Source organism: Eucalyptus grandis, chromosome 9 (assembly GCF_016545825.1).
Source record: "Eucalyptus grandis isolate ANBG69807.140 chromosome 9, ASM1654582v1, whole genome shotgun sequence".
Lineage (NCBI taxonomy): Eukaryota > Viridiplantae > Streptophyta > Magnoliopsida > Myrtales > Myrtaceae > Eucalyptus > Eucalyptus grandis.
The window spans coordinates 29,611,090-29,635,848 of NC_052620.1; the positions used below are offsets into that span (position 1 = coordinate 29,611,090).

The window sequence follows — 24,759 nt, forward strand, 5'->3', positions numbered from 1 at the left end:
GCTGGAGCTTAATCCATCAAAATTAGATCTTGTCATATGCCTGTCCTTTGCAAACGGGGGGAAATGAAAGTCAAAAGGAGCACCAAGAAATCATTTGCTGAAGAACAGAAAACATAAAGGCATCTGCACGTCTTTTTATGCGCTTTTATTTTTAAATTGCGGTAGGACAAATTAAAAATCTCAAGTCCACAGTTTAAAGACTTACAACTAGACTTAAGATTTTTAAAAAAGTCGTGAGAAAATTATTCAGGACACGTCTGGAAAGAAGTCGTTGGCGGATTCTTTTTATGTACTTTAGATCGCATGACTTATGGGGCCGATGTGATTATCGTTTTTTTTTTCACTTTCTACTTTGTTTTCTTCACTACTCTTCGCCCGTGACTTGACTTTTGTAAGAAGTCAAATGTTCGTAATTTTTTCAAATAAAAGAAATACCGTGCTTGGCAATCTTTTTGTTTTTCCTATTTGCATAGTTTTGAAATTAGAACTTAGAAGTATCATTTTAAATTTTAAATTTTGGAAGGAAAAATTACGATAATGTATCTATAAACGAAACATATAACTAAAATGACATTATCTTAACTATGTTAGCGCCATCTAAAATAGAGAAAATAATAAAAAAATCATATCCACATTATATGTCAATTAAATTGGATGAAAATAATGTAATGACTTGATTATATAAATTTGATAACTTTTAAGATTGAATTAAGTTTTATGATTTGGAATGTAGTTGAAAAAAAAAAAAAAAACAAGGAAAGAGAAAGAGGATTCGTACATAGGTTGCGAGAGGAAGGGGGCGTGGCAAATTTCACGGAATTTCAAATTTGCCCCAGCTAGACCCACCGTTCTGGGGGCGGCCGGCAATTAACCGGTTCAGCAGGGCCTCAGATTTGAAATAAAAAGTTCCAAGAAAATCCAAATCGCATTTTTTTTTGAATAGAATAACCAACCGGAGTAGGAGAAAAGCAAGAGAAGAAGAAGAAAGAAAGAAGCAAAAAAAAAAAAAAAAAAAGAGAGAGAGAGAGAGAGAGAGAGAGAGTGGGGCGAAGGATAAGCAGGCGAGCGAGCGAGCAAAAGGGGGTACCATCGGAGAAGAAAACGAAGATCACCGAACGTCGCTCTCGCCCGGAGAGAGACAGACGAAGAAGACGAAGACGAAGACGACGAAGGGGGAAGGAAGGAGGACGGCGGAGGGCGACGGAGGACGGCGGGGACTGGTGGTTTTCCGGTGCGGGGGATGACGATGGACAGGGAGAAGGAGAGAGAGATAGAGCTGGAGAGCGCAATGTACACTAATTGCCTGCTCCTGGGCCTCGATCCGTCCGTCATCGGCGTCGGCGCCTCCAACGGCGCCCCCCGCGTCGGCCTCTTCCGCCACTCCAACCCTAAACTCGGCGAGCAGCTCCTCTACTTCATCCTCTCCTCCCTCCGCGGCCCCGCTCAATCCGCCAAAGTAAATCTCTCTCTCTCTCTCTCTCCCTCTCCCAGTCTCCGTCGGACGCGCATTCGCGATTAGTCCCGATGTCCCCTGCTCGTGTGATCGGAAATCTCTTTAGTTTTCGTTTTGATCTCGCTGTTCCCGGCTCACTAACGGTCGGGATCTTCCCCCAGGATTTCGACAGGGTCTGGCCGATTTTCGATTCGGCCCAATCGCGGGACTTCCGGAAGGTGCGGTTCTCGTGAATGAATTGTGTTCCTCGTTCGCCTGTCGGCATTTTCGGATTTTTGGTTGATGGCTTTGCGGCTTGCGCTGATTTCACATGCTTAAACTATATTGCTGTGGTTAAGGTGGTGCAAAGTATAATCAGCGAGCTCGAATCGCAAGGGGCGCTTCCTAGGAGCAATTCCAGGGTTTCTTCGCTGGCTACATGTTGTGGGCCGAGGTAATTGCCTGGGTGTTTCGGATCTCCGTTCTCCATTTTTACCTGGGTACTTGGAGCACTAAGATTGGAGTTTGCATGGAATCTATGGAAATTGTTTAAAATTGCTTAGTTAAGCTTGCTTAGGTTGAGAATTTTAGTTTTCCCTTATTTCCTAGGAATTAAATTGACCTGCATGGTCATTTGGCTCACTTGAAATAAGTAAGTTAATCTCAAGGAGGAGTCTTAAATCTCATTCGAAAATATCCGTGGCATGTGTTTTGTTCGATGTAATTTTTTTTTTTTTTGGGTCAGATATTCACTATTAGTTAACTGGTGACGATTTATCAACAAAAGAAAGCTTAAAATCTAATCCAAATACTACCTCCATTATTTTGTAAAACGCATGCGAGTTTCTCCTAGACATGGGCTATTTTGTGTAAATATAAGCAGTACATCATTTTCATGACAATGAGTACGATATATGCTGATTATTCCATACGGTAGCGTTATAGATTGAAGCGAAAGATTATATTTAGTTTAGCAAAAACGAAGTAGTGGGTATGCTAGCTTTTGTGGTCATGCCATGTGGAACGATGACATGACACGTTCTCTACTTCTTTATTTTCTCATCACTGAGCAAGTGTTGATGATTGAAATTAAAGGACATGAATCGGAGTTTATGCACAGAAGTTATGTGCAAAAAGAAATGAGAGCAGTGGGGCTGCCTGGAGATTGGAAATTTGAAATTTTGCGATAGAATTGAGGATTTCCTTGTGAGTGGGCAGTTGACCCTTTGATAGCTTGGCATGACTGGGACGTGGTTTCTGGTGCTATTGTTGAGACCAGATCAGAGAACTATGATATTATGTGAATTTGCAAGGAGGGTTTTAGTGGTCATGGAAGATATGCATAGATGAAAGTTTGAACATTTGCTTCCCAAATGTAAATTTTGATGAACTTTTGGATCCCCTAAATTTTTTCGTATATTTAAGCCTATGTTGGGCCATAGACTTTTTTTTTTTTTTTGGGTTGTTGTGATAATTGACTATACAATTCTTATCTGGTGTTGCAGATTTGTCGAACTCTTATGGCAACTTTCTTTGCATGCTTTAAGAGAGGTTCATAGGCGGACATTTCCAGCCGATCTGGCTACTAATCCTTTACCAGCTTCATTGACGGATGTAGCTTTCTCCCATGCTGCCACCCTACTTCCAGTAACAAAGGTATAAATGGTTTTTGTGTATTACTTATTGGAGATACCTATTGTTGTTGCCATCATTGCTGGACTAAGGTTGTTATGATGTTAATAAGGCAGTTTAATTTAGCATTGGCCTTTTTGTATCCTTGTCTATGTGTCTCCATCTGTGTGCACTGGGCTATCTTTTGAAATATAGACACCACTTTACTCCAATTGACCCTCAAAGAGCAAAATAACAGTTAGGAAATGCATTTACTAGCATTGCCCTCCCCTGGTAATGTGAGTTGCTAAGGTTCCTTCCGGCTGTTTTTTTCTTGGTCGGTGCTTTTAAAAATATACAAGTAGATTTTTTTTACCAAAAAATAAAATAAAATATACAAGTAGATTTGGAGACGAGCAAACTCAAGTATGTATTAGAATGATGGACTCCATCGAAAAGAAGAATTAATGTTTTAGTTCTTTATCATGAGCCTTGGGTCTTATTCAAGATGTTCTACAATTTCCTTTGAAATGGCAACATCTGGCTTTTGTATTCCTCATGTGAATAGTTGGCAATAACTATGGGAGACAGCACGTATTGACAAATTTTGTGCTTGGTTTTGGTGAGATATGAATATTAATTTCAGGATGCAAGTGTTGAAATACATGCGATGGTCTCTGTAGGCTTTCATTTCTTGTTGCTATACGGTTGAGATTTTCCATTTTTACTATCTTAGACAAACATACTTTTACTTTGAGACTGATGAAATTGAATTTTAGGAGCTTGACTAAAATAATTAACTTTCCATAGGCTAGAATTGCGTTGGAAAGAAGAAAGTTCCTGAAAAATGCTGAAACAGCTGTACAGAGGCAGGCAATGTGGTCCAATTTGGCTCATGAAATGACTGCAGAGTTCCGAGGCTTGTGTGCTGAGGAGGTAAAACTCTAGCTCATGGACTAGTGACTCTCATGAATAAGCCATCATATGTAGGTCTTTAATGTGCTTAAGAACCTGGATCTCAGGCTTACTTGCAGCAAGAACTGGAAAAACTTCACGATTGGAGAAACAAAGTCAAGTTGGAAGGGGAGCTGTGGGATGATCTCGTATCTAGTTCCAGTCAGAATTCTCATTTAGTTTCAAAGGCCACACGCCTATGGGAGTCCATATTAGCAAGAAAGAGTATGTGCAACCACAAAGCTTTCTATGTAAAAGTTGTGATAATTTCTAATATTTAAATCTCTTGCCCAATTATTTAGGAGGTGGATTTCATGATTGAGATAAAACACTACAGAGATATTGCTTTGCATCATTCAATCTGAAAATACCTTCCCCAATTTTTTTTTTCTTTTTTGTTTTTGTCTAAGAATCCCATCCTCCATTTTCTTTTTAGTGTTGTTTGGCAGTTCGAATGTTGAGCCCATTATTGTGTAATTGATGTTGGTAGAAATCCTTGTTTTGGTATAGAAAGTACTTGCCAGTTTCTTCAAATCCTATGTAGACGCCTGCCATGGATATGTGGACTGAACCATTGATTGCATATGGCTCAGTTCTGTTGTTTTAGTTTTCCTTGCATGTTTGGCTTTTATTGAGAAGTTTTAATTCAGAGCTGCAAATGTTCTGTCACCTTTTGAAGACGCTGTTTGGTGTTAAAAATGGTGTATTTGGAATCGCTTTACTTGTTACTTTTTGCTTTTTGTTTTTTTAACTCATGCGATACACGTACTTTAACTAATACACTGGTCTTTGGGGAATTCTTCAAGCTTTAGTTGATGGGATCAAACTTATTTTCAAAGAGAATCTGACCCGAAACACACGAAACCTTTCAAACATTCAAATGTCGACGTGTAGATTCGTATCTAATGTTCTTTAGTTTCTGAAATTTGGATTATATTTTAGATTTTGGCATGAAAAGAAAAGAGTTAAGTTTTGCTTTTTTAGTTCCATGCAAATGCTCCTGTTGATATTCCTAAGCTTCTCATAGCTTTCACATTTCCAATATTAATGGTGTTTTTTCTATAATGTTCTTCTTGTCTCTCTATCATGATATTCATGAACTGTTCACAACCTAAGAGTTACAAGTTACAACCTTCAAGTGCAGGTCAACATGAAGTGCTCGCTTCAGGTCCCATTGAGGACTTGATAGCTCATCGGGAGCATAGGTATTGTTATCCCCCGTACTAGTTCTGGCTTACAATTATTTTCCATGGACTGGCTGATTTGAGATATAATTCTGCTCAGGTACCGGATCTCTGGATCATCGTTGCTTGCGGCAATGGATCAAAGTTCTCAGGTTCCTCATGCAGAGATCCTTTCCGTCCAGCCTAGTGATGTTGCTTCAGAACATTCTGATGACAAAGAACAAAATAATGGATCATTTGATAATATGGATAAAGAAAAGTGGAACAACAGCCTGGATGCATCCAATCCTGCAAATGATGAAACACATTTTCGGGTTGATGATAGAAGTGGAAGAATCCACCCGACTGTTGATGTAGCGGAAGTTATAAGACGCTGGACGCATGCTTTACAGCGGATTCATAAGCAGTCACTGCTTTTGGTATGCGATTCTTCATTTATGCTATGAAATCTTGCACCTTTCATTACATTGTTTGAGATTGAGATCCTTTTAACATAAAGATTGAGTTTGAGCCTTTAATGTTCATCACCAGTTGCCACTCATTAAATGTAAACCATGTTGCTTATCTTACCCAACACATGGTAAGATTTGCAATTTTCAATGCTGTCTCATTTAGAAAATAGACTACACTTGATGAACTTTGTCTTGTGAAAAGTGAGGTTTGAAGGGGGGGTGTTGTTACCTTGTTACCTTGGTAAGTTGCTCGTTCAGGATGTGACGGGCTTTGTTGAAGATCATTGGTTTCTGATCTTGGGGGAAGGAAGCACAGTAATTGTTGCTGGGTGCATTTTCTTTAGCAACCATGTGAAATTTCAAATGTGGGCCATATGTTCCAGGCTTCGGAGAACATTGTGGGGAATCTTTTGTTTAATCTTGTTTGCCCATTGAAGTTCACATGGAGAACATTACAGGGATAGAAAAAGATATAGTTTCTTATGCTCATAGAGAGGGTTTTTCAAAGTGTGATTCTTCCACCTATTCAACCTTTTGAATTGGTACATTAGGCTAAAGTCTACTATTGTAACACGAATTGTTTATTTTACACGAACCTGTATTTGTGGGTGCCGAAGTAAGGTATGATTTCTTAATTTCATTTAATGTTACTTCCCCCTACATATAAAGTCATAAAGTCTGAATGACTGGTCAATGCATATGAAGATAGATGCCCTTCCAGATTTTTAACTTAGGGTTTTACAGAAAGTTCAGGGTAAGAAACTTGTTCTTTTATGCTAGATATTTGACTGCCTTGAATATTTTTCTTGATTATCGCGAGAGGAATGTTTTTTTCACTCATGCTCATTAGAAAGGATCTATACTCTTCAAAAAGAGAAAACAAAATTCAGGCATTGACCTTATAAAGTGATATGAGCAGGCATTTATTTTGGGTGTGGTTGATTAAGAATATTTCAGTCAACTGATGTAAATTTATCTTTCAGTTTTAAAACTAATGCATTTGGCAACTTACAGTGTATTATTTCTCCAAGCCCTACAATATTGTCGAGTACATACTAGTTAGGCTGAGTGTATACAATATGCCAATAATTAATGTTGCATAACGTAAACTTGCTTCTTTGACATTGAACCTGCAAACATGTCTTCATTTTAACTTGAGGTTGAACTTTTGAGGTTTTCCTTTTCCTTTCTGTCTACATAACCCAAAATGTGGAATTGTCTCTTGCGTAGGCAAAAGCTAATGATGGGGAGGGTCCAGAAATATTACGAAGTGCAGACGATGGCAGTACAACTGGTCATGTGGAGTCATTAGCAGCAACTCTTGCAGAACATCAACAACACTTAGCTAGCTTTCAGGTGATTTTTTATTATTATTATTAGGATTATTAATTTGGATCGGGCCTTTCTGGTCCCTTTGCCTGCATACTATCGAAGATGAAACTGAAGATCATCTATTGTTATATTCACACATGTAGGTGCTTATTAACCAATTAAAAGAAGTAGCTCCTGCTATACAAAACTCAATCTCGGAATGCACGGATAATGTAAATAGTATATCTTCCAGTCTTCCTCCTATGATGAAACATCGTGCTCCATTGAACTCACCAAGCCAAACACAGAGCAGTGGAAGAGGAATAGTAAGTGTTCATGTAACACCCTGTCTTATGTGAGAACTGTAGGTGTGGCAACTGCCACATGTCTTCTTTATGATGTTGTATTTCATGAGCTAATTTGTTTTCCATTTGGATTTTTATAGGAAAGTAGTGCTGATGATATCAATGAGATCAGTTCAAAAATGTCCAGTGTTCAGCTAGACAAAGTTTCAGCTGCTCCTGCTTTGAAACTCCCACAGTTATTTACTTTGACACCAAATTCTTCTGGAAAAGCTGGAAACTTTCAAAAGAGACAAACTTTGGCTGCTCAGAATAATCAAGTGGAAAATGCATCTGAAAAAAAGTTGCCAAGCCAGATTTTTCCAAAAAATCATCCTGACCATCAAGCACAAGGTTTGTCTTTTTGATTGCCTTGCCTGTAAAGGGTTACCATAATTGGTGTGTGAATTTTTTTATTTTTATTTTATTTTTTATATAAATATAGAAAGGAATTTGAATAAAATCATTGGAGTTGTTCAAGTTTATTTCAATTTATGCAGATAGTGATGATTCTTACATTCAGAATTTGAAGAGATCTGTTCGAGAAGCAGCTCTGTCATCTCAATCCTGTAATTCGGAAGGGTCACGAGATAGCCATTCTGATGAAGGATCTGAGCATTTCTTTTTGCCTTTTCCTGTGACTGGTTTTTCTCATGTTGGCCCGGAAAAGAAGGATGCTTCGAGGAGCAATAGGTTGTTTAGATCTCATGTAGACACTTCCTCAAATGGCATTTCTGTGACTGATGATAACATTGGTAATAGGTTTGATGGATTACCCGATGTTATGAGTGATCTGGAATCCCTTAATGACTTTGATCAAGTAAACAGTTTTCTCTCGGCTTCTGTTTCTAAGCACACTCCTTCGGCTACACAAAGGTTGTTCTATGACATTGATGGGACTCAGGATCAGGTCTTTTCACCACCTTTGCTCATGGAAACGTCTCTGTTAGCTGATTCTTATGAGGACTTGCTTGGTAAGTTGTCATGCTATTATAATTTCAAAATTTAATTGCGATTTGTCTTAGATGCAACTGTTAGGGACCTTTGTTGTTCTGGTGGTTCTCTAGCAATGACAATTACTGGAGAGGATATTGTCAACCTTCATATTTTTTCACTGGAGATACTGAAAACAGGATCATATCTCCATTGAGAACACGAATTATGACTTCTTAAATTACAATATTTTCTTATCATGCAGCTCCATTATCCGAAACTGAAGCTGCTTTGATGGACCATTGAAGTTGCAGCGTTGCATTGGCCACCTTGCAACACACCTTAAGAAATGGGTTGGTAACTGTGATTAAGTCCCTTTAAATCCCAATTGGAATTCTCCCATATTGTGTTATTCTTCCACTGCCACGGTATTGTGCAATGCCTGCTTCCTTATTGTTGTATGCTCGGCCTATCTCACAAAGTCGACATCTCTGCTTGGAGGGCAATGACCATTAGGCAGAGTTTAACCACTACACAGGAGATGCATGGGACTTTGGGGAATATTAATCCGAAGAAGCTTCGATCTTGTATTTGGATGGCCGGTTAGCAATAGAAATGCTGTTTTGGCCTTCGGCGAGGTACTGAAAATTCTACTGACAAAGCATTCAGGACTCTGCTGTAAAATCTTTGGGCTTTTGTGGTTGTGCTTTGGGAAAAAAAATTTGTTCTCTTCCTCCAGATGTGTATTCTCATTGTTGACCATGTCATGATAGGATAGGAACGAGTTCGTGGAACTTCATGCTATTTGTATTCATCATCTGTCCACACACAGTTGTTGTCTTTCTTTTGCGTTAACTTAATGTATGGAAGCGAGTCCCCAGCGGCTACATGCACTGGCATCCTTCACATCTCCTTTTTCTTTGAATATTTAGCCTAGTCAATCCCAAGGGCTTCTTTGTAGACTTCTGGTTTTGTCTCTTCGGGGAAACGATCTCATGATATTGTGGAGATGTATCAATTGTTGCTTTTACTCGTTATTTTCTATTCTTAAATTGGCTGATGGAGTCTGGTTGATATAGTTGAGAAGAGTTGACATTGGATCGGAATTGGACCATTTCTTGGGTTGTTTTGTTTGGAGTCAGCTGACAGGAAAGTCACGAAGTCAGTCTATTTGGGAGGCCTAATAATTCAATCCAGCCGAAGTTGCCCGAGTCGAACCCTTCCGGACACGACTGTCTCTCCATGATTTGCAATCTTATCTTATAATATACTCTTCCCATACAGCTTGCTCTCTTTGACTCTCAAAATTGTTTATGTGCTAAGAAAAGGAATGGCCTAATCCTTAGGGGTCAAGTCACAAGGAGGCATTTCTCTAAAATCCCTTAATCTCGGGTGTTAAATGTCTCTTTTTGATCGGATTGGAGAGATGTATTCAGTACGATGCATCATCGAAATTCACCCACAAGCAAAGGGAAGAAAAGAAAAGATAATCAAAAGCTCCTATTGGCTATTCTTTTGTCAATGTAAAGATGATTATTTGAGAGGTGGGACATTGGGGTAAGACCAGGATTTGATTGAGTCTTATCTTGACCTGACATTGGTTCTTTGTTTATATTCTTTTGATTGGATGGAGCTTCCTTTCATCGGGACTGTAATGCTAATCACGCATTTCTGACTTTGCCTTGCTCTTCTTTTCCTCTTTTTTTTTTTTAATTATTATTATTATTATAAATTTTTTGGAACATTTTCTTCTCTTGCAACCTTGGACTACAAGTGCGCATGATGGGATCCCTTCACCTACTTCGAATTCCATTGATTAAACCCGAACTGAGCGTTTTATCCATACTCGGTTGACTAGCGGTCAAAAAATTTGAAGAAAGTCACACCTCCCATTATCGATTCTTGAAAAGCATCACGGGTTTTATCACAAGAGCCAAAGTAATTTTGTTGGTGGCAAAGAGATAATATAGAAATCGGCCAAGTAAAAAATGTGGGGAGTGAGCTGTGAAATTGATGGGAAAAGAAGACATTTTTTTTTTCACTGTATTCTTTTTATTATTATTATTATTTTGGGTAAGCTTGTAGGGCTTTTCATTTACGAGCTTAAAAAGCTCAAAGCTTCATATGGCCACACAAGGAGCAGGTGGGGATCCTCCTTTTGTCTTTTTTCATGGTTTGAACGTCGGCATTTCCTAGGACACCGTCGATTACGGGGTGGTCGTTTGTTGGTCGGACCGATTCATCAAACCTCTCGACAAAAAGGCCGTGCGCAAAACGGCATGAGGCCGCAGGTTTGAAAGTCGCAAGTACGTCTCGGCTTTGAAAAGAAAATGTGTTGAACTTCAGGTTTGCCCCACCCCACACTGTCTTAATTTCTGAAGGATGGGGTAGATTACAAAATTCATCTTTGGAAAAGCGATATTTTGAACTCTTATTTGAATATACTTTGAGTGTCATTATTTTAATAGTTAATTGTGATTTTTGATCACAGTACGCAATAACTTGACTTATAAAAGAGCTTGCTTACGTGATACTCGGAAAAGAAAAATAATAGTCAATGAGAAAACAAAAAATGCTTAATATCATAATCTCGATTAAAAATTTTAGTACAACATCCTCGTTCACTCGCATCGATGGTTCGGTGTCAAGCTTGATCGTTTCTAAAGAACTTAATTTTCTATTTTTCGGTTTAAAGCGACTAGGATTGCAAAAAAGCCCTAAAGAATTTTCAAGTCATGATGGAGTTGAATTTCAATTTTTTTTTTTGTAGGATGGTCGAACCATAAGTGGGGTCATTTTTGTAATTTTTCCGAAAACAAGGGTCGGAAATTGGAACTCTCGAGTTGCTGGTGCACCGCCGGCACGCGCGACTGGCGTGGCGCGTGAGATGCATAAAAAAAAACTTCCCCGAAATTCAGACAGGCACGGTTTACCGTTTTTAACCCCTTTCCATCGTCTCGAAGTTGGCGGAGGTGGTTCCTCGGGACAGCTCGAGGGGCAATCTCGTCAAATCGCGGGTTGAAAAAAATTGGAAATTCCCTTCGGATCGAGCGGAGGGGGAAGAAGAAGAAGGAGGAGGAGGAGAAGAAGCTGAACAAAAGTTTTTTCAAGAAAAGGAGATAAAACAAAAATTAATCGCAAATTCCAGTTAGAACGAAAACAGCAGCCAGAGACTGCTGTTCGTAAATACCCTTCTCTCTCTCTCTCTCTCTCTCTTCTTCTCTCTCTTGTCTCTCTTCTCTCGAAAGGAAAGGGAATATCGAGCTCGACTTTCTCTGTAAGCATGCGGAGGGGAGGAAAAAAATCCCATCTTTTTTCTATCTTATTGTGAATGAATTTCGACCCATCTCTTCCTTTCGATGCTGTGATTCTGGGTAGGTCGCTTTTTTCCGTTGTGGGTTTCGTTAGATCTGCTATCGTCTCGATTGTGGCTGGGTCGTCTGAGCTTCTCATCGATTCTTGGGTCGCCTGAGGGGAAGAGAGGGAGGGAGGGAGGGAGGGAGAAAGGTGTGGATTCTGTCTTCACGCCTTTCCCTTTCGAGCGGTGGGTGGCTGTACGGGGGGGCCGAAAGGCGAAGCGAGCTGGAAAAATTCGTTGTTTTGTCTCGTTCCTTTTTCTCGATTGAACCTTGCTGAATTGTGATGTTATCTCATTTGGAGTGCTTTTTGCTATATGGGTCGGTGTTGATAAGTCGAGAGGGCGTGTTCTCGCCGTCCTGGAGGAAAAAGAGGGAATACTCTGCTGGATTTTCCTGATGCGGGAAAAGTGAATTAGGGGCTTTGGTTGCTGATTCGATCGAGGGTTAGGTCGGTTGTGTGAAGTATTTGTCGCTAGGATGGCTTGGTGATCCTATTCCACACAAGGTAAAGCTGGCTTAAAGTACTTTTCTAGATAAAGAAGTTACTTTTCCTATCTGGATTGGAGTAGCTTTTCTCTCTGTATGTGGAGCTGGATGTGTAAAACTTGAAGCTTTGGGGTGGATTGTCTGTGGCGAAGAGAATTAGTCTCCTTTTTCAGATCATCATCAGAGGAGTTGTTGGGATTATATTGGCAATAGTACACCGGAAAGAGCTTCTTTCGTCATTTCAGCTATGATTAATAAGATATTGAATAGGCTGCCAAAGAAGCCATCTAAGTCTGCAGATAATCGTGAAGGTGGGGGAACCTCTACGTCCTCGTATGGTGCTTCTACAGTTTCAAGAAGCAATGATGGAGTGGGTAGCCAATACGGGAGTTTGAGTGGATCTTCTCATCCAGGTGTTAATTCCAATTCGGGATTGGGGTTGAACTATGGAAGTAAGCTCCCTCAGGTTTCGAACTTTAAGCTGAATGGCACATTTTCAGCTTCTTCATATGAGGCTCTGCCTAGTTTTAAAGATGTCGCCAACTCGGAGAAGCAAAATTTGTTAATCAGAAAGTTAAATTTGTGTTGTGTGAATTTTGATTTTACTGATCCTACAAAGCATATCAAGGAAAAAGAAATTAAGCGTCAGACCTTGGTGGAGCTGGTTGATTATGTTACTTCTGCAAATGGAAAATTTCCTGAAGTTGTGATGCAAGAAACTATAAGGATGGTGTCAATGAATCTGTTCAGGACATTAACTTCTCCTCCACGTGAGAACAAAGTCCTAGAAGCCTTCGATTTGGAAGAAGAGGAACCTTCAATGGACCCTGCTTGGCCTCACTTGCAAATTGTGTATGAATTCCTTCTCAGATTTGTGGCATCGCCAGAAACTGATGCCAAGCTGGCCAAGAGGTATGTGGACCACTCTTTTGTTCTCAGGCTATTGGATCTTTTTGACTCCGAGGACCCAAGAGAAAGAGAGTACTTGAAAACTATACTTCATCGCATCTATGGGAAATTCATGGTGCACCGACCATATATCCGGAAAGCTATCAACAACATCTTCTTTCGCTTTATATTTGAAACTGAGAAGCATAATGGAATTGCTGAACTTCTGGAAATTTTGGGAAGCATTATCAATGGTTTTGCTCTGCCACTGAAGGAAGAGCACAAGCTCTTTCTTGTTAGAGCACTCATTCCACTTCACAAACCAAAATGTATTCCGATGTACCACCAGCAGCTATCCTACTGCATTACACAATTCGTGGAGAAAGATTGCAAGCTTGCCGATACTGTTATAAGGGGTTTGCTAAAGTATTGGCCAATTACAAATAGTTCAAAGGAAGTCATGTTTCTTGGAGAGCTGGAGGAAGTTTTAGAAGCAACTCAAGCCCCAGAATTTCAGCGCTGTATGGTTCCTTTGTTTCGTCGGATAGCACATTGCTTAAGCAGCTCACATTTTCAGGTTCTCTCTCCCACTCTCTCTGATGAACTTCATCTTATTGCAAAGAATCTGGTTTTTAGGGTATTTATGTGTTTGCCCTTTTGTTTTTGGTCATCTTTGCGCACGCGTGCGTCCGACTGTGTAAAATGTTTCTTCCACCTCAAAGGAAAAAAGTATTATAATCTATAGAATTGAGGAGTATACCCTGTTTTCAAACTATAATAATAACTTGACCTATTAGCTAAAGGAAATCTGGATTATACTTGTGTTGTGTTATACGTATCTTACTTCTACTTGATTCCCCTTGAGCATATTGAGCTTTTGTAGTATTACATTGCCAGAAAGAGAATTCTACTATGTATTTGGTTCCAGCAGTTGTCCCTAATTATATTTTTAGACCGACGCTTGAACTTTTGCTTTATGGGTTTATGCACATGTGTTTGGTGCTTTATTGCCTCCTGTGATTATGCTCATGGGCACTAATTCTAAACTGATTGAGAAAGTGGTAGAATAATTCGTGAGGCTGTCTCTGATATTTACAGGCATTGATGGTACCAATGTTATTCCTATTGGACTGGTTGATCTTATAGGTTGAGGAAGTTGATAGACATTTTTACCTGATAGGTCCTCTAAAAGAATGCTAAAAGAATATTTCATCCGGTTGTCATGGCTCTCATAAGTTCTTAATAAAGTGCTCTTGTCAGGCTCTTGAACCTATCAGATTCATCTGGAAAGTGTGTGTTTGGAGAAGACAAGGGTTGCTGAAGTTTTATTTTGTTTTTTTGGGTTTGTGTTGGGGGGATGCTAAGCTTACATACTTGGTTGATTGTAGTTTGTGATGGAATCAAAGTACCCTTCCCCTTTAAAGTTCCCTTCACAACCATACTTTTGCATTCGGATGGAAATGTAACTGTCAAATTTGCTGAGCTTGCTTAGTTCCAATATGGATCCCTTTTCTAGGCCGTGCCGATTGTCTAAATGGTGGTTGATTTGATCTATTTTATGGGTGAAGAAGGACCTTTCTGTTATAGTCCCATTAGGCATAGGGATGGATATCGCCTAATTTGGAAAACAATATGGATTATTTGTGTATGTGGTCTTTTTCCAGACCAAACTGTACTACATTCTGTGTGAAATCAAATATAACCTAAGCAAGATGTTAGGTTGGTTTGGTTCCCTATTTGGTTGCTCATTGTTGCTTAAACTGTGATAAATATCTCTCTGAGGGGGAGTTCTTTGAGTGATGGTGTAAATACCATTGGCTTTGTCTTTTAACATGCAGTGTCTCCAACTGCCAAAAAATTAAAAAACCAAGTGAGAGGTTTTGGGTAACTAAATTAAACAGAATGATAATTTTTATCATTTTGGTGGTGTGATTACAAATGAGTCTTTTATGGCAGTCATTCCTGAAAATTTTAATCTGCAATGACATTTGTCTGGTATGTACTTTATGCCTGCATGATGTAAATTACTGGTTTCTAGCTGGTGCAGGAGATAGGGAGCAGCTACCAATAAACGCCTCATTGCATTAATAAGTAGTATTCAGGTTGCTGTTATAAAAATTTATGATATATCTGAGGTGGTTGGCTAGCAAAAAAAGAAATAAAAAGGTTGGATTTTCGGTTTGCTGTAGATGCCTATCTGTAGTTGTTTTAACTTAAGATTTAAATTCACAATAATTTGGTTTGGTTGTGAACTTGTGATAAATACTGTTGTTGCTGTCAGTTGCTATTTGAATGGTGAATGAAATTGACACTTGTGGTTTGAATGATGGGCATAGTGGGTATTACAGACTGGTTGGAAGTAACAGCTATGGATGTCAATTTTTGCATTCCAAACTAAAAAATCTCTATGTCCTTTGGTCCTCTGTTTCCTTTTTCATTTTTTCATTAATGAAATGAAGAGCACCTTGTTGACTTCCTACACCTATCAATTAATGGCATTCTTTCAAATTTTTATGGGATTGCATTGAGTTGGTCATCAAAACATGTTGTAGCTCATCAGAATAGGAACAGTAATCATCCCACTCATAGTCGTCGTATCATAATTAAATGCTTGGCTATTTGTAATGGTTCTTAGAATTCATCAATTATGAAAGTTTTATGCTTGAAATTAAGAATCTAGCTGTGTTTACATTCAATCTATTAAACTCATGTGTCATGGATTGTATTGGGAATGGCCATAGATTCCCCAGTTAGGCATCCAGTATGACTGACTGCTCCATAACACCTACAAAGCAACTGGTGCTGCAATTTAAGGAATTGGCTCTTAATATGCTTCTGTGAATCTCCAACTGATAGCCCTTGAGGGATCACTTCTGGTACTACAATCTCTGGAGTGAGTGCATGGGGGCATGCCCGTGCGCGCGAGAGAGCTAGTGTCCCATCCCATTTCTAATAGAAAATATCTGATGTAAACATGGCCAATGACATATCTTCTGTATAGTACGTAGCTAAATCATAATAGGGTAGAAAGGTCCCTTGGCTTCTCTGCCCTTGATAGTGTCAACCAATCTTTCATGTTCGGTCTTGGTAATTTTAACCTATATGGAATGCTGACAACGCTTGCATGTAATCAGTTATTCATTCTTCTTATTACATTATTTTCTGTGTGGGAAGGGCTTCTTTTTTAGTTAGGGTGCACGAAGGAAGAGTGAATGGGTCCTTGAGCCCAGTGGTAGCAGAGTGTATTATGCAGTAAATAAAAATAAGTAAATTTAAAAAAGATTGTAGGCTTTTCATCTTGACATTTGTATGCTTAATTTTTCTGGTTCTTTAGTAACTGCTTAACATAATGCACAATCGTGGGTATTCATGACACGTGGTAACAACAAATGAATGAGTTTAAATTTTGAAACAAAAGCATATTTTCACGCTGAATTGCTAGCATATGTGCATTCCAGCAAGAAAATATTCAAAACACATGGTAGATAAATTAAGCATTCTTGTTTGTGGTCTGTTGACTGTTATTGGCTGAATATCCCATATCTCCCTTGGTAAAAGATTTCTGTCTTTGCTTGTGGGTGAAAAATAGCACTGGTGATTTCGGATCAATTGGTGTTTTAAGGAATGCTGGAAATGCCAACATGGCTATTGGTTCAGCTTCATAAGGATGGTATCTACGCTATGGAACCAAACTTGAATGAACATGTGATTTAGTATCTTGAAATTCTGGTCCAGTTGATTGGTCTGATGAAATATGAAGATTTCTTTCTTTTAGTATTCGATGATGGTCGCTGGTTATCTTGAGCAGATGATGATGTTTTTGTCCCATTCTGAAAGCATGAGACGGACTACCTATCGTGCATTTAGAAATGCAGTCATTGAAACATTGTGATTATTTAGAGCAATTTTGGTACTCTTGTCCCGACAGTTCATCTTCACCATTGAGAGAACAACAATCTTGTGGCGTATCTGAGGTCATTTTGTTCTCCTCCCTTTAGTTTGATATATTTTCAAACTTCAAAGTAGAGGAGGAATAACCGTAATAGGAATTTGATAAAAATGCTGAATTTGGCACAATGATATCTTATTTGGCCGAAAAACAGAATGTCTTTCTGAGCATTGAAAGGGATCAAAGTTACCTAGGTATGAATGTCAGATTTGTTTTGTTTATATCTGCAGTTGTTCAGCTCAATCTTATTTGTTAAAAAATTGTTCTATTAGTGGATGATGTCTCGAATTGGTCATGGTAGGTAGTGAAAATTCGGTGTTCCAGGTTCGTCTTTGCAATGTCAACATTGTTGAGGTTTGACAATGTGAGCATTCCGTACCTGACCTTCTCCCTTTACAGGTTGCAGAGAGGGCTCTTTTCTTATGGAACAACGATCACATTGAGAATCTAATCAAGCAAAATCGCAAAGTGATACTGCCAATTATCTTCCCTGCCCTGGAAAGGAATGCTAGAAGCCACTGGAATCAAGCAGTTCAGAGCTTGACTCTGAATGTGCGCAAGATCTACTCTGACGTTGACCCGGAGCTCTTTGAGGAGTGTCTGGCCAAATTCCAGGAAGATGAGGCGCAAGAAAAGGATGTCAAGTTGCAGCGCGAAGCCACGTGGAAACGACTAGAAGAAATCGCTGCAATGAAAGCTGCCAGTAACGAACCTGTGCTTGTGCCCCGCAGATTAGCACATGCACCTTCTGGCTAGGATGGTCCATGATCTTTTCGAAGTTTCCGATGCAAGCTACTTCTGATCCTTGTGCGAGCCCCCTCTGTTTGGTCCCTGCAGCTTAACATGTGGAATACTCCCACACTGTTGCTAGATGCATGGATTCAGCAGCTCACGGTCCTCCTCTACATGCGATTTTGGCGGTCACTTATGGCCGTCAAATGAGGTGCGCAAAATGCCTCATTTTGAGCTTTGTATGCAGTTGCTGTACATAGCAGATTGGGTGGCCAAGACGAATGGGCTCACATGTTTGTGTGGTGCTCCCGTTAATAGTATTGGTAAGCTTGCTTCTTTTCCTCTCTTAAAGCTGTTATTAAAGATGACGATAGATAGCGCGTCGGAGATGATTGTTTGTATGTTGTTAAATTTGGTTCATTGGAGATTGGTCGCTCTCCGCTCAATTTTATGCCACCCTAAAGTTGTTGAGTTCGAGATGGGATTGCTGGTTGCTCCCATGTTTATGTATGAAGAAGCTTGGTTATTATTTTGGTGACATTACACTTTTCTACATTGTGAGAAACGTCTGATTGATTTCACTCTTGGTGATCAAGCTTTGGGCTAGTCGCAGTACGGACACGGTAGGCAAAGAGGTGCACTTGCTTATCCGGTGATATGCATTTGTGCACAAGTTATACCTATATCTTTGCTTGGTTATGCTTTGCCAAATGTTTAGCGCTCAGTGAGACTGAGCGACATGCGATTGATGAAACTGAGTTCCTTTCCTTGCAAATAAATCAGTATATCAAGTGTTGAATTGTTAAGCAGATTAAATCCTTTCAGGTACTTATCAGTCAAGAAATCTTTAAAGTAGTTTTCAGGAAAGGTGTTAACCTTACTTAACTTCACATTAAGCTCTGCGCCCCAAGGGATGCGATTGCCTGTGCTAGTTACTCATCTTTTGCTGCCTTTTCTGCTTGTGTACTCTACAGATAGAATGTCTTTGTATTTGAGCTGTTGATCCATCCTGTGCCGGATATGACAATCTTTCTCTTGCAACGCGCACTGTCGTGTTCATACCGCCTGGGTTAACCGAAGAAAGGATTAAGACAGGCACGTTCGAGCGTTTTGTTATGTTTGATGTTCATGTTATTTTTGCTTTTCTTGTTTGAAACTGAGTTGGGGGGTAGGTGAAAGAGTGAACCGTTCAACATGTTTCGTAATCGCATACTTGGTCTTGTCTTGTCTTGTCTTGTCTTGTCTTGTCTTGATTCTTATAGTTTGACAAATCTAACCTACTCATTTCCATTTTTATATAAAGCCTATTGCCGTGTTGCTTCTATCGATATTGCATGTCCGAGACGTGATGTCACTAGACAGGGGAAAAAACCAAATATTAAACCCAAAGCTATACATAGAAGACTATAGGGTGGCTCCATAATAGATGACCACCATAGTTAATTTAGCTTAAATTAGTAATTTATCGGTCACCCACGGCCCTATTGGCAAGTGCGTCGCTGTCATCTCGTCATAGTTATCCCGTGACATATGTGGATCATTTCGATTTCAATTAATATTTCGATAAATTCGAGCACCATGCAGTATGGTCAGTGGATCTATTGAATGAACCGAATTATAGGAGAATCAAAATCTTGTTTGTATATGCTCGTGCAATTTGTGATATGAGTTGTATAATAAGATGTGCCATCCAATCATGTCATGCCCCGTGTAAAATCCTAGGACGAATAATTTTAGTAAAGTTTCATTTGCTTCGAACACTAAATGGGACACAGGATGGGTTGATGCCCAATTACCAAAATCTAGATTTACGTGCGCAGCCTTTATTATATTACATATTCCAACTCAGCAAGCCTTGTCATAAAGAGAATTTATCACCAAATATACTCACTGACCTACCGACCAAAAAAAAAAAGAAGAAGAAAATACTCACTACCCTTAATAAATAATCTCGTGTCGTCAGAACACCTGCTCAACAAATACTTTAAAGTATCCACATTTAGTACCGAGTTATCAAGATCCAATTCATTCTAAAAAATATAGTAATTTAAAAATAGAGCGTTACCATAATGCCCTCGACATCATTTTATGTTTTTTTTACTAGATTGAAACAAATTTCATTATTCGAGTGAATATCACATCGCGAGTATTATAGATCTTCAAATTTTTTATCTCTTTCTAAATTGATATAACTCTGATTAACTAATTTTAAACTTAAAATTAGAATATGGGAATTACCAAAGACCTAATTCACCAGATCCTTGCCTTCTTCTCATCACTCGTACCTGGCACAGATTGGAATCCCACAATAGCCCCAATAATTAAACTAATTCGATAAAATAAACAAATATAAAAAACAGAAAAAGCGTAAATTTGAAAAAGAGATAAAGGCCCCTCACCAGTCACCACCCCCCCAAAAAGAAAAAAGAAAAAAAATCCCACCTTCAAGTTTCATTCACCTTCATGTTATGTCGCCATGCGATGCAACGCATCATCACCGCCATCATCATCATCACCACCGTCTTCATCACCTCCAACCTCTCCATCTCGCCATCTGAATCTCTCTCCCTCTCCCTCGTTGCAGACTCTCATGCCGTTGCAGCATTCCTCAGATTCGATCGATCCCGCAAGTGCCGTCGAGGAACCCTAATCTGGGCTCGCTTCTTCTTCGCTCCGCAGCTCGGAATCCGCATCAAAATGTGATTTTTGATCGGTCGCGAGCGCACGAACCGCCGAGAACTCCACGACCCACGATTCGATCGCGCCGCCGCATCCTCGTTCCCTGCGAATTCGTCCCTGTTTGAGAGAGATTGAGGCGGGAAGAGAGAGAGAGAGAGAGAGAGAGAGAGAGATTGGAAGGAGGTGGTGGGAGATGCCGAGTGTGACTGTGAAGCTCTACAGCGTCTTCTTCAAGCTGCTCCTGAAGCACCGGCTGCAGAACCGGATTCAGTCCCAACCCGACGATTCCGACCCGTTCGGCGTCACCTCCCGCCCCGAGGAGTCCGTCGCCGCCGTGAACCCCTCCTTCGCCGACGGCGTCGCCACCAAGGACATCCACATCGACCCCTTTACCTCCCTCTCCGTCCGCATCTTCCTCCCCGAATCCGCCCTCTCCCCGCCCGAGCCCGACCCCAAGTCCCAACCCCAACCCCGGCCTAGGGCTCGGATCCCGTCCAGGGCCGCCGATCTCAACGGCAATTCGCAGGGTAATCAACCTTCCCGCCGCCACAGCTACGGCACCCCGACCGCCGCCGCGAGAGATGATCCCGGGAAGCCCCCCAATCTTGAGGAGAGCTCGCAATTGAGCCTCGGGCGGCGCAATAGCTTCGGATCCTCCGCGACAGACCCGCACAATGCCAAGCTGAATGGTAATCATTTTAGAGGGTTTGGCAACGATGCAGAGAGCTTGAGTTTGAGATCGTCTGATGGCGGTGGTTTGCCATACCGAGGGTATTCGCCCTTGATGGGAAACGCGAGGAAATTGCCGGTGATGTTGCAGTTTCATGGTGGAGGTTGGGTGAGTGGTTCAAATGATTCGGTGGTGAATGATGTCTTCTGTCGGAGGATGGCGAAGTTGTGTGATGTGATTGTTGTTGCGGTCGGCTATCGGCTCGCGCCAGAAAATAAGTACCCAGCTGCATTTGAGGATGGGATGAAGGTATTGAATTGGTTGGCAAAGCAGGCAAATTTGGCAGAATGTAGTAAATCCATGGGTAGTTCACGTGGAGTTACCACCGAGTCTAAGAAATCTGACCTTCACAGGAATATTGTTGATACTTTTGGGGCACAGATGGTTGAGCCCTGGTTGGCAGCTCATGGAGATCTCTCCAGGTTACGTTTTTGATCCTCTTCTGATCTTCTTCCTTTGAATGATTTTTCAGTTTGTGAATTGGAGTCTGTGCATGGTATGTTTTTTATCCATCTCGATGTTATTATTGTACTGCTTCTTTTGCATATACATAGGGATCTGATTTGATGAATTTCATGGGCTTTATTTTTCAGTAATTGGCGAATGCAAAGAAAAAGAGAATTTAAAAGTTTGGTGATGCAGTGAGGAAGTAGGATGCAGATGATATTGAGAAAGAAAGCCAGTACCATAATTCCGTTGCCATGCCAAAAGCATATAAGTCATGTTCTCTTGAGGAATTTTGTAGATTTGATATTGTGATTATGACTCACTTTTGGAATGAACTAATTTCAAAAAAACTGACTCAAGCTTCTTACCTGGAGTGATTCCTAGTTACCAGTGTGAACGTGGAATATTGTAGATCGGGGAAGGACTTATTATTTTACACTAAAATCCGAAGACTCCATTTTCTGTAGCCAAAGTGTTTACGGAAATAGGCCTCGCTAGCTTCGTATTTGCTACCTTTGTGCAAGGACGGAAAATAACCTTATATCTGGCTCCAATTTGCTTGATTAGAGGGAATTTCCTATTTATATTACGAATTTCAATTGCAAGTCACGTTGCATAGAGCTGCTGTTTTAGATAATTGAATAGATTTATAGATGTACAAAGGCATCCTGATGGTTGTTGATTGGTGAGGTGGCAATGGCAACTGGAACCCCCATGAGCCTCCCCCTTATGCAAAACTTCATTCTTAAGCTAGTGAATTGCAAAGGGGAATTCAATTGCTTGTTGGAAAGGTGATATTGGTGCATTCTTTTCTGAATCTGCAAGATTAGCCTTTAGTGTCTGTTGCACTACTAGGAGGTTTAGTTACCATTTTGCCCTTATTTTTGCTTGAAGTTTGCAAGCTTGGAGCAGCTATAAAAAGTTCTGTTATCTGATTTATGGGCCAAACTGCCAGGTTCTGATATCCTTTGGCAGATATCTGAATTCCTGTTGTCTCCGTGAATCTTTGGTTGTTTAATATCTCAAGATCTGCTTTACTGGTGTTAAGGCCAAACTTGAACGGGAAAATCCTGTTACAGTGCCTGGGCACTGTAGCAAAACCTTTCTTTCTGCTTCTCTGCAACACTACTTTCTAGGTTAATGATGTCTTTGATGTATTTCTTAGAATTTGGATCTGTTGGAGAATGCAAGTTAGCATACGGTTCATTGAGTATGATCATAGAAATGTTGGATATGGATGAGTAGATTTTACTTTATTGGATCTTGATGAACTATCTTAGTCTGTTAATAGAGTCATGAGATGCATTTGAAGATATAGGGAGGTTTGAAGTGGTTTTTCCCCTTTTGGCGCTTTTCATAATGTTGCTAATAGAATCTTGCACTGTTAGCAACTTGGTCTTATTACACCAAGCTGAAGCATCCATACGCACACAAACAATGCAGCATATATTTGCTGCTTCACTTTGTATTTTAAGAGAAGCAGATTCCTTTCGTAGTTTTGCAGCCTTGTATTTCTTATATCCCCCCATTCTATTTGCAATGACAATATTTGCGGTGGAATGCTTCAAAATGTCCTACTCGCAGAATGGATCAGCAGTTGGCACCCTTTAATGCCATTAAAATGGAATCTCTTGCTCATCCTATAAAGTACACATACCATAGCTTTTGCTAACTTAACAAAACCTTCTAGAACGAATTCAGCAGCGCTGTGTTGTGTACAGTTATGCCTATTTTTGAAGTTAAGCAGCATAAGACATGATTGGGTCCAGTTGAGTTTTTCCCTTTTGCATGGCTTGCTATATGGTTATGTACACACACACACACACACACACAAATATATGTGTGTGTGTGTGTGTCATCTTTAATTTCCCTCACCCCAATAGATTACATCGATCCAATCTTTCTGCTGTTTTCTCACGTTGAATTAAAGCATTTGCAACAACAAATGTTGGATTTTACATGGGGGATGTCCTATTTTTATGAGATATGGCTTTTGCCTGTGGATGGCTTATGATACCTTTCAATGCGTTGTAGGTGACCAATTGTAACACTTATTAGGCCGTTGCATTGCCTATTCTATAGTTGTAGGTAAACTTCAGAGCTGGTGGCTTTTACATAATTATGATTTGGACATTTTTATGAGGTGTACATATTTTATAATTTTTGTTATAGTTTGTCCCTATTTGCAAGTGAGGTGAACCCTCCTTTGGAGCATGTTTTTGTTCGTGCATCAAGAACTCTAAATCTTTTTTTCCATCGTTGAAACAGATGTGTTCTCCTGGGCGTGAGTTGTGGTGCAAACATTGCGGACTATGTGGCACGGAAAGCTGTAGAGGCAGGTAGATTATTGGATCCTATCAAGGTTGTCGCTCAGGTTCTCTTATATCCATTTTTCATGGGAAGTGTCCCTACGCATTCCGAGATAAAGCTAGCAAATTCGTATTTCTACGACAAAGATACGTGCCTACTTGCCTGGAAACTCTTCTTACCCGAAGAAGAGTTCAGCCTGGACCATCCAGCTGCAAACCCACTCATCCCTGGCAGAGGACCACCCTTAAAGCTCATGCCTCCAACACTCACAGTGGTGGCAGAACACGACTGGATGAGAGATAGAGCCATTGCTTACTCAGAGGAACTTCGGAAGGTAAATGTCGATGCTCCTGTTTATGACTATAAGGATGCAGTTCATGAATTTGCGACACTTGATATGCTTATCAAGGCCCCCCAGGCTCAGGCGTGTGCAGAAGACATTGCTATTTGGGTCAAGAAGTACATCTCATTCCGGGGACACGAGTTTTCTTACTAGGCAGGAGATACAACTGGAATGACTTGTAACTGGACTCTTGGCAGTCTTGCTCGAGATGGCTGAAATAGCAAGTTCTTGCTGCCACCACCTCTGAATTTTGACACAGCAGTTGGGATGACAGCTCATCGATTTTAATACCTAACCCATATCGGGTTTATTTGTGAGAAATATGTAATGAGAGATTAGGATAGATTTGGGCGTGAGATGCATATGCTCCTGATATATAGCTAATATGCCTGATCAGAACATTGTCTTCGGCAACTTTTTTTTCCTGTGAATTAAGATGTACAATGCTTCATTTAATTCAGTTGGTACAATTAAGTACCTTGTACGATTTCTTTCCATCAACTCTCTTCATCTGCTGGCATTTCAGCGTGAGAGATTTATCTTAACTAGTCAAGGAAAGTGGTGAAATCTGAGTTCGATCTATTGTGAAATTTGAGATGCTCAATATTTGGTTCTAAA

General features: G+C 40.1%; 3 protein-coding genes across 3 annotated transcripts; all 3 read left to right on the plus strand.

The window, feature by feature from the left end:
• The first annotated feature begins 990 nt into the window (after nt 1-990).
• Nucleotides 991-9,255, plus strand: LOC104419174 (AUGMIN subunit 6). The gene is made up of 13 exons (XM_010030743.3): nt 991-1,456; nt 1,615-1,671; nt 1,792-1,886; nt 2,938-3,088; nt 3,854-3,979; nt 4,066-4,222; nt 5,142-5,202; nt 5,282-5,600; nt 6,864-6,989; nt 7,109-7,270; nt 7,390-7,639; nt 7,786-8,259; nt 8,484-9,255. The coding sequence occupies exons 1-13, from the start codon at nt 1,241-1,243 to the stop codon at nt 8,522-8,524; spliced, it is 2,235 nt and encodes a 744-aa protein (XP_010029045.2). The 5' UTR covers nt 991-1,240; the 3' UTR covers nt 8,525-9,255.
• A 2,069-nt stretch (nt 9,256-11,324) lies between these two features.
• LOC104419175 (serine/threonine protein phosphatase 2A 57 kDa regulatory subunit B' theta isoform) lies at nt 11,325-18,213 on the plus strand. The gene is made up of 2 exons (XM_010030744.3): nt 11,325-13,528; nt 17,300-18,213. Exons 1-2 carry the CDS (start codon nt 12,311-12,313, stop codon nt 17,654-17,656), a joined length of 1,575 nt encoding a protein of 524 aa, XP_010029046.2. The 5' UTR covers nt 11,325-12,310; the 3' UTR covers nt 17,657-18,213.
• A 1,845-nt stretch (nt 18,214-20,058) lies between these two features.
• LOC104419176 (probable carboxylesterase 11) lies at nt 20,059-24,642 on the plus strand. The gene is made up of 2 exons (XM_010030746.3): nt 20,059-21,463; nt 23,757-24,642. Exons 1-2 carry the CDS (start codon nt 20,505-20,507, stop codon nt 24,292-24,294), a joined length of 1,497 nt encoding a protein of 498 aa, XP_010029048.2. The 5' UTR covers nt 20,059-20,504; the 3' UTR covers nt 24,295-24,642.
• Nucleotides 24,643-24,759: the final 117 nt, after the last annotated feature.

Excerpts from the sequence above, each read along its gene's own strand:
- LOC104419174 (XM_010030743.3), top strand. The coding sequence starts at position 1,241 with ATGACGATGGACAGGGAGAAGGAGAGAGAGATAGAGCTGGAGAGCGCA. Across the intron at positions 7,271-7,389 it reads AGAGCAGTGGAAGAGGAATA|GAAAGTAGTGCTGATGATAT; the intron begins GTAAGTGTTCAT and ends GGATTTTTATAG. Across the intron at positions 7,640-7,785 it reads TCCTGACCATCAAGCACAAG|ATAGTGATGATTCTTACATT; the intron begins GTTTGTCTTTTT and ends CAATTTATGCAG.
- LOC104419175 (XM_010030744.3), top strand. The coding sequence starts at position 12,311 with ATGATTAATAAGATATTGAATAGGCTGCCAAAGAAGCCATCTAAGTCT. Across the intron at positions 13,529-17,299 it reads TAAGCAGCTCACATTTTCAG|GTTGCAGAGAGGGCTCTTTT; the intron begins GTTCTCTCTCCC and ends CTCCCTTTACAG.
- LOC104419176 (XM_010030746.3), top strand. The coding sequence starts at position 20,505 with ATGCCGAGTGTGACTGTGAAGCTCTACAGCGTCTTCTTCAAGCTGCTC. Across the intron at positions 21,464-23,756 it reads GCTCATGGAGATCTCTCCAG|ATGTGTTCTCCTGGGCGTGA; the intron begins GTTACGTTTTTG and ends TCGTTGAAACAG.